The 12,365-nt window shown below is 42.8% G+C and overlaps 2 protein-coding genes across 2 annotated transcripts in view; one reads left to right on the forward strand and one right to left on the reverse strand.

Annotated features, from left to right (window-relative positions):
• LOC132455473 (potassium voltage-gated channel subfamily H member 7-like) overlaps positions 1 to 5,130 on the forward strand; it is a gene marked incomplete at its 5' end in the record, with an annotated part of 34,878 nt that extends 29,748 nt beyond the window's left edge. Inside the window, one exon of the mRNA XM_060049336.1 lies at positions 1,236 to 5,130. Within this exon, the coding sequence (XP_059905319.1) occupies positions 1,236 to 1,598 (363 nt within the window). The remainder of the gene's footprint in view (positions 1 to 1,235) is intronic.
• On the reverse strand, positions 4,864 to 11,956 carry gca (grancalcin). The gene is made up of 8 exons (XM_060050827.1): positions 11,756 to 11,956; positions 10,955 to 11,164; positions 10,109 to 10,178; positions 9,274 to 9,317; positions 8,204 to 8,351; positions 6,587 to 6,700; positions 6,168 to 6,226; positions 4,864 to 5,855 (listed from the first exon to the last, which is right to left on the reverse strand). Exons 1-8 carry the CDS (start codon positions 11,777 to 11,779, stop codon positions 5,829 to 5,831), a joined length of 696 nt encoding a protein of 231 aa, XP_059906810.1. The 5' UTR covers positions 11,780 to 11,956; the 3' UTR covers positions 4,864 to 5,828.
• Positions 11,957 to 12,365: the final 409 nt, after the last annotated feature.

The following is a 12,365-nucleotide window of genomic DNA, read 5'->3' on the forward strand; positions in this document are numbered from 1 at the left end:
TGCACAAGAAGTGCAACAATATATCGGTGACGGTACAGAAAGGATGTTCATAGAACCAAGTGTAAGTACAACAATCGCTAGGCTAACCAATTCCTCGTGTTACAGCAATGATAGCAGCTACTGCAGTTGCTACACAGTTAAGTACTGCAATACAATACAATACAACGCAATACAATACAGTGTACAATGGTGGCCAGAAGGGGGAGGTTGGCTATGCAGAGTCGAGGTGGACTCTGAACAGGTGAGTCTTGAGTCTTTTTTGGAAGATAGCGAGCGTCTCTGCGGTCCTGAGAACGGCAGGGAGCTCGTTCCACCACTGACGTCCCAAAAAACACCCACACCTTAGGTAAGATACATTAGGTATAATAAAAAATTCACTGTAAAAGTATAATTGAACATAATCACATTTCATGGTACAATAGAAACAGTGCAGACTTCCTGTTGACGTGTCATATTAAACCTTCACACTCTGGACTGAGAGGCTCCTCCAGGACAAGAATAAATCAGCTCATCACCAGGCCAAGTAAACCGTCTATTCAGTGCTGTTTATTGAAGGACCTCCACTGGCTTTTACTGTGTGTGTGTGTGTGTGTGTGTGTGTGTCTCTTTTGTATCGTCCCTTTAAACCTCCTTTAGAGTCCCCATGCGCCAACTCCCTGTCAGCAGCATCGTTACGGCAAAACGGCGTCTATAAAAGCCATGGCCATGCACGCACTTTATGAATGGAGCAACAATTAAACTATAAATTTTGCCTTATGATGACATAACCACCAGTAGTGAATGTAACTTATACCGCAGCATTGTTGAATACTTGATCCCGATTGGTCCATAACGTTTCAAGGGTGTGTATTCCTTTTAATACCGTGACACCGGTGTGTTTTAACAGTTCAGAATCCGTGCGCTACAAATCCACCATTCACAACAGCGGTTAAATCGATTCCATAAAACATATTTTTCCTAGACGATGAAAAAACAATATACTAAAGCGTCACGGAAGGATATAAAATTGTCAGCGGATTTAGTCGATAAAAAAAAAAAATATATAAACTATAGAAAAGCAAGATACAAAACAACTCATATTTAACCACTGACAATAACTGTTGTATAAGCAGAAGCCAATAGCAGAACATCCTTTTAGGGTTTATAAAATACATATAAGATATAAAGGGCTCACAACTCTCTCTCTCTCTCTCTCTCTCTCTCTCTCTCTCTCTCTCTCTCTCTCTCTCTCTCAGAGCTCCGAGGCGGCAGGGGAGAGAGCAGAAAACCAACCCAAAGAATCCCCCCCGGTCCTCGGTGAGGTGGACGCCCCGCCCCTCACCCCCCACGACGACCAGGAGCCAGGGCGGGCCGGACAGGAGGCGGACTTGGAGGCGGAGCTTGAGGAGGCAGAGCTCAGCCAGGGCAGCGGGGACTCAAAAGAGCTGTACCCCCCTCACCCCCACGACCCCACCCTACCCCCAACGCCACCGCCGCCCCACCCCAGGCCCATAGGGGCCGCCGATAGGCAGGCCTCGCTGCCCGACGTGCAGCCCAGTAGCACAGAGATGTTGGGACTTCACAGGCCAGCGTCCGACCCTGGGATCCCAGGGAAGTAGCCCCCCTCCTCCCCATCTCTGAACCCCTCCCCCCTCCCCGGAGCCCACGTCCTCCTCCTCACGACCTTCCTGCGACCCTGACGCGGCGGTCACACCCATTTGTCACGGAGCAGAACTCCGCCCACCACGATAGAACGTAGAGTTGCCGAAATATAAAATGTCGTCTTTTTATTTTATTTTTTCCGATGTTTGTTTTAACGGTTACAGGATATATTCCAGAAGGCGTTAAAAAGTTTGATTCGATCATTTATTTATTTTTTTCTCTCCGAAAATGGCCAGTATAATCAACACATGCATTTACGGCAAAAAGTCGCGGCAACACGTCCGATAAAACGGATCGCAAGCGACACAAGACACGACGCAAAAAGGCATCGGAAGGCGACTCTTCGTTTCGGATTCGTTTAGTTTACGAGCGTTTGACACATTTGAGTGTGGCCGCAGGCGTTTGCGCACAACTTAAGACGTTGACTTCGATCACTTGGCGAGAAGAGGTGATGTTCCTCTTAAGTTTGACTCAGGGGTCTTAGAGAGACTGATTATGCAATGGAGAAGAAAAAAAAATCCAATGTAAACTTTCTTCCATTCCCTTTTCAGAACACCGGCCCTCCAGCCCTTCCATGTACTTAACTCTAGATGTAGAAAGCCCGTTTATACAGAGGTATTTACACACGCTATATATTGACCCGTGTGTAATGAAATCACTTACCGTGTACATATTTTGAATGGAACACTGCCAGCAACGTGCTCTTTCTGAAAGAGATATGCATGTTTGATTTTTTTCATGTATTTATTTATTTATTTCACTCTTTTGTCATTGTCATGGCATGTTTCACCTCCACGGCAACTCCCGCCACACTCCCTCGCAGTCTGAGGCATGCGGAAGTCCTGCGACTGAGGTAGCGGACACAAATTAATGTTATTTTATCTCTTTCTCTTCCAATTTAAAAAACAATCTATATGAATAGAGAGTAACAGCTGCTGCACAGTTGAGTTACAAAGGAAGAAGTTGAATCATGTAATGCGTGTGAAACACACGCAAATCCAACTATTTAAAAAGGGATTTGCAATGTACTTTGCAATACTTTACAATGCAGATTAGCCATATTTCCCACTATTTCAAAATCGACCCTGTAGTGACATCACAGGTGGGAGTGCCCGCCCAGATATAACCGAAAGTCAACATTAACAAAAGAAAATCAGACGACCGCCATTGGCATTTGTTCGGTAGATGTGCAGGTCCGTTAAGACGTGGATGTAAACGGCTAAGCAACCTCACACCTGGTGGGAACATAGGGTCCCTTTAAAGCAAGCCGCTCATAATTTTAGCGAGAAAACACCATCCATGTTTAGAGGTCATATGGGTGCCCCATCGCACAAAAAACACAAGACTTGAGTCACTTGAAGCAATAATGATCCTTTAAAATGAACTCCTCCCAACATAGTATGTTTCTGGAGGTGAACATGGTGAACATTCGATTGAATAATAACGTGAGGTGAAGGAGAGTCCGCAAGATTTCAGATTAATACATTTTCACGAGCTTCAACCAATCGTGCTCCGTTATTTATTTATTTTTTTAAATCATCCATGCTTGAAGTAGTCGTGTGTTTAGCGTAGATATCGGAAAAAGCAGATGAAACCAACAATGTAACGACCATGTAACCAACTGCATTGTATCAACTACTTTGTGTAAGCATGGCCACACGGTTTTTCAGTAATACTGGACATGAAGTTTCAACACAGCGGATACGATTTGGAGCGATTCACTGCTGGGGGAATGTTCTAGAACAGTCGTTTTATATTCCGCTCCGGTCCCTTGTTGCGTGCATGCTTTGAACGTCTTCCATTTCTTCTTCTTGGAAAAGAAACCATTGTTTTTGTAAAAGAAAAAAAGGTAGTCAAGGTGGCCAAGAGAAAGGTAATAACTGTGCTGGCGTCCGGGGGGGGAGAAAAACAAAACAATGACACGGCGATGTTCTGGATTGTTGAGCGAGAGTTGCTCAGCCTTATTAGCCTAGCCTGCGCTAGCCTTCTCCACATACACTCCACATACAGTAGGCTAGCACACCCCACGCAGCAACACAAAGCGCTTTTCTACTCTCGACATGTAAATGTATCGATCCATTTGAAGCATATATTATGGGTGAACTGCATGACGTTGAAGGGGGAAAAAGCTAATTATTCCATATAGTTTGATGACATACCGACACACAAGTCAAACGAGGCCTCGTACCTGCATGACGACTGCACTGGACCAACAACACTAACTGTTTATGTATCAGCGTGACGTGTTTTTTTGGTACATAAAGCCACCACTACCACCCATCCTTCGAGAGATTAAAAAAAATAATGGTTGAAAATATTTTTCTAAAATAGAATATTTAATTTGCCATTATTTTTTCTATGTATTTTGGTTAAACTAGGAACCGCCCCTGATGCTAGCTCGATGTGTGTCAGCGTTAAGCGATGCAGTGTTGCACACGTTCTCAAAATGTAGCAAGTTAAATATAACTAAGTATCCCCACTTTAACCAGGGTATTGCATGATAACATTACAATATTTAAATGTACTTTCTGATAGAGGGTCAGGCGTTGATTCTCACTTTTAAACGGAATCCAAAATAGTAAAATCGAATCTTGAGAAAACACAGCCCCCTGATTGGCTATTAAGTTGTGCAGTATCATGAGATTTGCTTTGATTGGTTGGGTTATTGATTGAAAGACGTAGCCTAGGTCAGGTCTTCCCGTTTGAGCCCAACTAATCAATGACACAAAATGAGCAGTTTCATAATAGTTCATAATAGCATTGCAATTAACTTTAATTTCGAAATAAATTCTAACAAATCAACCAGACAGATCTTCCCTGACATTCTAGAAAGCTTTACCAAATGACTAAATACTGAGTCCAAGGTTTTTAAGACTACTCTTCCTTTCCTACACAAACAAGTTTTGCTTAGACCTTAACTAGACAGCGTAGAATTGCCTCTAAACAAGTTAGTCTGCCGAATTTTCACAGGATTTGCAAACTTTTGCACAGAGATTAGAAAACTTGTTGTACTGGATATAACATGTCACTTTTTAAATCTAGTGCTGTTTCACAATTGTTTTTATGCATTTTTTTAAATGTTTGCCACTGTATTTTATACAATGCAACACAGCTGATTTGAATGTTTCTGTTCTTGACTATATATTTAATGAAACTAAATATATGATGTACATAGAGTGAAACATTTGCGCAATTGTATAAATTAATAAACTGAATGCTTACTGAATAAAAAATGTGTTTATTGTAAATAACAAAATCTGACCCTTTGACATCAAGTGCACAGTTTAGGATGAATGCCGCCAAACATTTACTGGCCTGACAACATAAACTATACATTTCAATTTAAGCAGTATATATTTTTCCCGAAAGTTCATCTCCAAAACAAAACCGTGTGCGTACACAGACGTGTTCCTTTCAGTATTCTTACTTTGGCTAACTAAAAAGTGACGCTAATATACCAAACCCATAGTTAATGCATGTGAAAAATAATGTAGTAATCCAAAAAACAAAAAATATATTTCAATACATTAGTTCAGTGATTGGTTTTTTATAAACACGCTTTTTTCTTTTTTTGTTATCACTAAAATATTACCATACATTCAAAGATTATAATGGCACATAGGTATCTCAACGATCAGTATTAATTCTAAATAATAATTCACACAAGTAAATACACTCACTTTAGCACTAGCATTTCTTCCGGAGTTCTGTTTCCGAGAATAAGGGAGTGTGTGCCAAATCGCAAAAACATTCAAAGTCCTCATTGGCCAAGTAACCGACCAATCACAACATTTGACCGTAAAAAAAGGGGACACCAATACCGTTAACCTGGCCGAGAAATGATTGGTTCTCCTATGTATAGCCCTGTAGCTAGGCACATACTACACTCTTTTGTTTTTAACTTTCCAATAAGACGTCACTCCACTCCGTCCATCTCCAGGCGGCGTTTTTGCTTTTCTTTCGTCGGACACGCACCCTTTTTGAGTGGCGTGTCATGGCACATAAAACAAACATAAGCGGGCTAACTAAGCTAACGTGCTGAATGCGTGTACTTTCCCCATGTGGCTCCTCTTTGCTTGTTACCACCGTTAATGGCTCTCCTTTTTGAATTTCCTGGGAAATTAAAGTGGAATACCACTTGGGGGTTTTGTTGGTTGCCGTGGCCAAAGCGGTGTCCGTGGTGGGGTTTAGATGGACATGGTGCAGAGGATGAACTGAGAGGGAAGAGGAGAATAATGACAGGGGTTTTTCACTTTGACCACCACATACAGTATATACAATTTCTCTATTTAGATATTGCATATTGTATCCAAGTTCAATTCCATCTATAATAATTGTTATTCCCTTCACTACAGTGCAGGCTGACTCAAATTCATAAAGTAAAGTATTTTGCTATATAGATGAGAGAGATAGATAACTTGATTACTCCTGCGTAGGAGAAATTCTAGCACATACACAGGTTTTGTTTGTAAAGGTGTTTTGATGAAAGACAAAGTGCATAGAAACAAATGTATAAAAGCTCTCACGTCATCATACTGGAAGCTGACAGCTCCCTGCTGCATGGTGTCCCTGCGTCTGAAGACATCTGCACGGAGACACGAAAAAGCACGAGGCCAGAATCTGAAATCTCTGAAAACTCCCATGGAGCCAACCAATCAGAGGCCAGGAACAGACTGTACAGTACTGTTCAACAGACGCCCGACAGAACCAGGTTGGGAATGAAACCCTTCTGTACATTCTGATCCATCAATAAAACATTCAATGAAGGTTAAATAAACACAAATATTAAATATGTATGGATGTTACAGTAGCACAACTAAACCTGTGAAATAATATAAAATATATAAAGCATAAATATCTTTTTATTCATAGCATTCAACAACGAGATATAATTCAGTTTCTGGGCGGAGCAGCGGTCTCCCATGAAGCAACGGGGCGGGGTTACCTGTGAGCGTCCTGAGCTTGACACAGCACGCCACGTAGTCGTCAAAGTAGACACGCCCATTTTTACTGTAGCGCCTGATGATGACGTTCAGGGCCTGTGGGCTCACCCTGTAGCCTGGGGGAGCACAAACACACCTCTACATTAAACAACACACACACACACACACACACACACACACACACACACACACACACACACACACACACACACACACACACACACACACACACACACACACACACACACACACACACACACACACACACACACACACACACAAAGACAGACGGAGAGAGACCAAAAGAGATAGAGCAGGGGTCGGCAACCTATGGCACGCGTGCCACGGTTGGCACGCCGCAGAATAAACACTGGCACGGCACCTCAGTGTTATTACGATACTCACTTTATCTGTCCCGTTTAAAAAAAAAAAAAAAAAAAAAAGCCGGCTTTTGTCTGCCGGCACTAGGACCCGGAGGACACCACTGGAATTTATGTTGGAGTGTGGCCATTGGTCAGGTTGCAGCGGGAGAATTTCAGATAAAATTGTCTGAAATTCAAGCGCACTGTCCGCTGTCTTCGTGCTGACATAAATTAATGACAGAGCGTGATATTGTGAACAATGGCCACACCCGCTGCAGCTAAAACTAGGCCATTTCAGTGCTGCTGGACACAAGAGTTTGGTTTTGTATTTGTGAAGGACCGTGCTGTGTGCATTTTAAGCTGTGAGAATGTTGTGTGCAGAACGTCAAGTGTTAAGCGTCATTTTGAGACGAACCACGAGAAGACCTTCAAAGACCAAGCAGACTAATTAGAGTCAATCAAACGTGCTGTGTCCAGATATGAAAAACAACCTTGCTCCTTCAAGGTTTTTACCACTGCTAAAGATCATGGGACAGAAGCAAGTTATCGCATTGCGCATTGCATTGCAAAGCATGGGAAGCCGTTTACAGATGGCGAATTTATTAAGGAGGTTAACAACGGAGCACTCTGAGGCATGTTTGCAACTCAAAGTAGGCCTAACTAACTACAAGCCACAGATCACAGAGCTCAGTCAAGCAAAGCAGGGCCAGGGATCACACTGACTGTCTGGTAGGCATCTGATAATTTGATGTTGCCTCAGCCTACACTAGTTTTTGTTTAAATGTGTAGCTGTTTTTCAGTCTTTGAAATATTGATGTGGCTATTTTGTTAAGAATACAGATACTGTTATTGTTGAGAATAAAATTCCAGGTATATTGAAAAAAAAAAAAAAATTGTGACATAATTGAACTTTGCGTTATTGTTGATAATGGCACACTAGATGAGAAGAAAATTTCAAACTGGCACTCCATGTCACAAAGGTTGCCGACCCCTGAGATAGAGTGACAGATATTGCGAGAGAGAGGGATATATAATTATATATAAATGTATATCTGCAGTATATCAGTATGGCTAGAAAGAAGGACTACGTAATAAGAGGCTTAAAACAAATATATATATTAGAATAACAATAATACAGGACACTAAATCACAGTTTAAATATATGGTCAATAGTTTTTTCAAATAGCGGTCACCCCAATAACTACAAAAAAACTAAAGGGAAAGCATCCGGTTCAAACTGGCGGCGGCGGGCCTCACCCATGGCGCTGACGGCCTGGGACATCTCCTGGGGCTCCACGGTGCCGCTGCGGTCCCGGTCGAACATCATGAAGTTCTGCTTCCAGCCGTTCAGCGCGGTGAACAGGTCCTTGAACTCGTTGAAGCCCATCTTGCCCGTGTGGTCTCGCTGGGGGGTCGGGTTAAGGGAAAGGGCCTCCGAACTTCAGAACTGCTTATTGTTTTTGCCTTTCGAAGTTGATTGTTCATAAATCCTTGTCGTTGTGCTTTGTGATAAAAGCTCTAGTGAGCCACAACCATATTGCCCCGAGGGTCATAGTTAGAAGAAGGCGTCTTTCCTTCCACCATGGTAACACGACGACCACATCTTGTGCCTAGCTTAATATCTTGCCAAAGGACTCCATTTACAGAAATGTAGATCGATGTGCACGGTCCTTTAAATCAATAAATGTAATTAAAATAAGTTGTTTTAGTAGACACTTCCAACAAGAGCATCACCGTGAATTCAGACACAGCCTGGAAGATGCCTAAAGGTAGAACGTTGATATACAAGGATTGACCCCAGTACCATTTGGCTGGGAGTCCAACACCCTCCCCACTACACTATCCTGCCCCTCCCCAGTGGAATTCTGAAGAGATATCTCAATCCTCACATACACAACAGATAACGATAAAGCATTGGCAAAAATCTACGTCAAACCAGATCTGACTTTTTTTTGGCACCAAGCAGCCTGAGATCACAACACCTATCTTATTACGGTGCATATGTGTGTATATATAGAGTATCTCCATTTATTTATTTTTTATTTACTCTTATCTTTTTCAGCACTTATTATTCAATACTTGCATTATTGTCTACTGTTCATTGTTTGTCAAGATCGTGCGCAACGAATACAATGACAAATTCCTAATATGTGTAAATGTATTTGGCAATAAACCTTTTCTGATTCTGACCTACACATGGATTAATCCCAGCTGAATACAGGTGGTTCACTCAAAGAATCCTCCTATTGGCTGATAACGGCGTATCCTGACACACCATGAAACAGCTGGAACCCTGCATGCCGCGACACGTGGCTATCAAAGGATACGTCCAACATTGCGATCATGATCTTGCACGTCTCCAAGCTGAACGCTGTAATGATAGTTAGGGGGAGGGGAGAGGAGGGGGCGTGTTACCAACAGCACAGGACGACAGAACACAAGGACAAGGCACTTGTTCCATCAAGTTTTCCCTTCCCATTGAGCCGGACTGCAGCATGAGGATTAATGAACAGTGTTTATTATATTGAGTGACAATTGTCTTTAAAAGTAGGGAAAATAGTGGTAATATAAGTAGCAGCAATGTGAGCAGTACTAGCAGTATCTTTAGTCACATTATGGTTGCTGTTTCTAGTACTACCATCAGAAATAAGCAGTAATGTAATGTTATCAAAAAGCCCTTATAGCCATTGTCTGAGAAGCCCTTAAGAGTAGCAGCATTAGCCAACAATAACAGCCCTAGCTAACAGCAACAGAACTAGCCAACAGTATAATCCCTAGGTAACAGGAGAAGCACAAGCAGGGGAAGCCTTAGCCAACTGGTGAGTAACTAGCTTACAGGAGCTAACTGTAGCAACAGTAGATTACTTTAGAGAACAGTAGAAGCACTAGCTAACATTAGCAAACAGTAGAAGGACTAATTGACACAGGCAAACAGTGGAATCAGTCTAGCAGTAGAAGCAATAACTAACAACAACAGTTGACACACTGGTGCAAAGCCAGACGCACTGACAGTAGCATCACTAGCTTGCAGTAGATAACATCAGCCAAAAGATATGGCACTAGCCAACACTAGTCAAAAGTAGAAGCACTAATCAACACTAGCAAACATTAGCAGCAGTAGCTAAGTGTAGCAGCACAGTCTAGTAGTAGCAGAGGACTTACGGGTGTAGGTCCCGCTGATCCCAGACTGTGTCAAACAGCGCTGGAGCTCGTCTGCGTCGATCTCTCCATCCTGTGCAGATAAGAGGTCTGTGAGCCATCTACAGCCCCACAATAACACAAGCAAACTCTAGTTTCTAAACCAAAGTTAATTTTCTACAACAAAGTATTATTTGCTAAAAGCTTTCAGTTCTGAGGTTCACCACCAACTACAGGAAGAGGTCTTTTTGAAACGTTCCATTTGTTGTAAGCCACTGATAACGTACGTGGGGCATGAAAGGTTTCACATCCTGACTCGAGAACGTGATACCGTTTGCATTAACATCCAGATCCAGGAAATCAACATGATGGACAACAGAGGAAGATAATTCACAAAATGATGTTCCAGGAAATCCACCGCTAACTTAAATCCTTTTTTGGTCTTTTGATTTCCTTCTGTTCCTTCACACCGATAGAGTGGGCGGAGTTAATGTCCACTCCTGGCTATGCATGTCCGTCGGTGGTGTTTTGGACTTTGAGGAAGTACACAAAACTAAATAAAAACAGCCAGGGATCTGCCTTTCCGTCCGCCATTGGCCCCAAGCCAATGGCGCATGGATTGGATCATTTGGCAAGGAAGAAAATCCTTACACTTGAAGACAAGCTGCCAATGCGTTTCTGATGTGACTCGTGGCAAAAAAAAATTTTTTGATCAAACTAGGTTATGTTATATTTATGCTGATTTCGGAACAGTACTACAACTCTCTTGAGTCCTCTCAATATGGTGAAGTATCACCAACAACAACAAAACTCCCATGATGCACTCGGATTCATTTTTGGCCCTGGGCCAAAGTGCAGACAGACACCGACCTGGCCAGCGATGGCGGTGAAGTATCCATACATGGGGTCGTTGGTGGCAGGAGGGGGGGCTCCGTAGGCAGCGCCCTGGTACTGAGCGCCGTACTGAGCGTATGCCCCCTGGGGTTGGCCCCCCATCTGGCCCATGGGGTGCCCGGCCATAGGGTGACCCTGGTGGTGGGGCATGCCCTGGTGGGGCATCCCTGGCATCGGTGCACCATACTGAGAGAGAGAGACAGAGACAGAGACGGAGACAGAGAGACAGAGAGACAGAGAGAGGACACATTAGTTCCTCATCTTGTGCAGAACCAATGGCTCCACAGTTGGGTTTGACATTTGATCTACGTTTGAGATTTCTTCATGAACTGTCGTACTCTGGCTTTCAGCAACCCAATAAAGAGAGAAACCTTTTCCTACCGACCTTTACAACCCCTACTATGAAGTTAATAAGTTAAGAGAAAGAGAAACTATGTGTGTGTTGGTATGAAGGGGAGGGGGGGGGACAAAGGATAGACAGCAAATTCAAATTAAGCTTCGAAACCAGGCAATAGCCCCAAACTTATGAGACCCCGAGTCCAGCTTCAACTAGTCTACTGTATATTTACACATTCGATTTCACATTCTCATTCAATGTTTAAAACAATAAGCAACACAGTCCGACACGGAAAAGCGGAACTCTCGGCGACCCGCCCCTTCCCGGAATGCTTTCGGAGGAACACCGCATCTCCCACCCTGCCTGGGTTATGTAACTACAACATCTACAACCACGACGAAACAAGTCGATTAATAACACAATCCGCTCCGTGTACTCACCCCACCGTAGCCTGGATAAGCCATTTCCGCCGAATGTGACAAGTAGTCGTGAAGAGGAGTGTCGTAAAGCACTGTTGGATCGATGAAAGTTTGTTTGGAGCAGAGTACACACACCTATAGAGACGATACGGCGGCCACTTCCTGTAATAGACGGTCTCGGAACGTCATTTCCGGTGTCGTCAGTTGACGGAAGTGCGTCGGACGGTCTTTTGTGTGACGGGGAATGCGCATACCTATGGAACAAACCATGACCACGAGTCATGCAGTGTAACATAACATCCTATTATATATATTAAAATAAATATATATATATAAATATATTTAGTTATTTATATCTGTTTCTGGATTATATATATGTGGGTAGGACAGAAACCTAATAAAGTTTCGTTTTTTGAAGACAAAGACTGTATGTGTTTGAGGACTAGCCTATTATTACCGATAACAGAAAGAAACACAAAACAATATCATGGGATGTAATTTGTTTTGCTTGAACAAAGTAGGAAATATTGACCGTTGTGATGGCTTCAAATATCCGCTAGGTGGAAGTGTTGGCATTATTTATCCTTCTTTATTAACTGGGTTTGAGGTTTTTCTTTCGCGTGGGATCAAA

Source organism: Gadus macrocephalus, chromosome 4, assembly GCF_031168955.1.
Source record: "Gadus macrocephalus chromosome 4, ASM3116895v1".
Taxonomy (NCBI): domain Eukaryota; kingdom Metazoa; phylum Chordata; class Actinopteri; order Gadiformes; family Gadidae; genus Gadus; species Gadus macrocephalus.

Excerpts from the sequence above, each read along its gene's own strand:
- gca (XM_060050827.1), bottom strand. The coding sequence starts at position 11,779 with ATGGCTTATCCAGGCTACGGTGGG. Across the intron at positions 6,701-8,203 it reads CCAGGCCGTCAGCGCCATGG|GCTACAGGGTGAGCCCACAG; the intron begins GTGAGGCCCGCC and ends GTGCTCCCCCAG. Across the intron at positions 5,856-6,167 it reads TCAGCTTCCAGTATGATGAC|TTCATCCTCTGCACCATGTC; the intron begins GTGAGAGCTTTT and ends CTTCCCTCTCAG.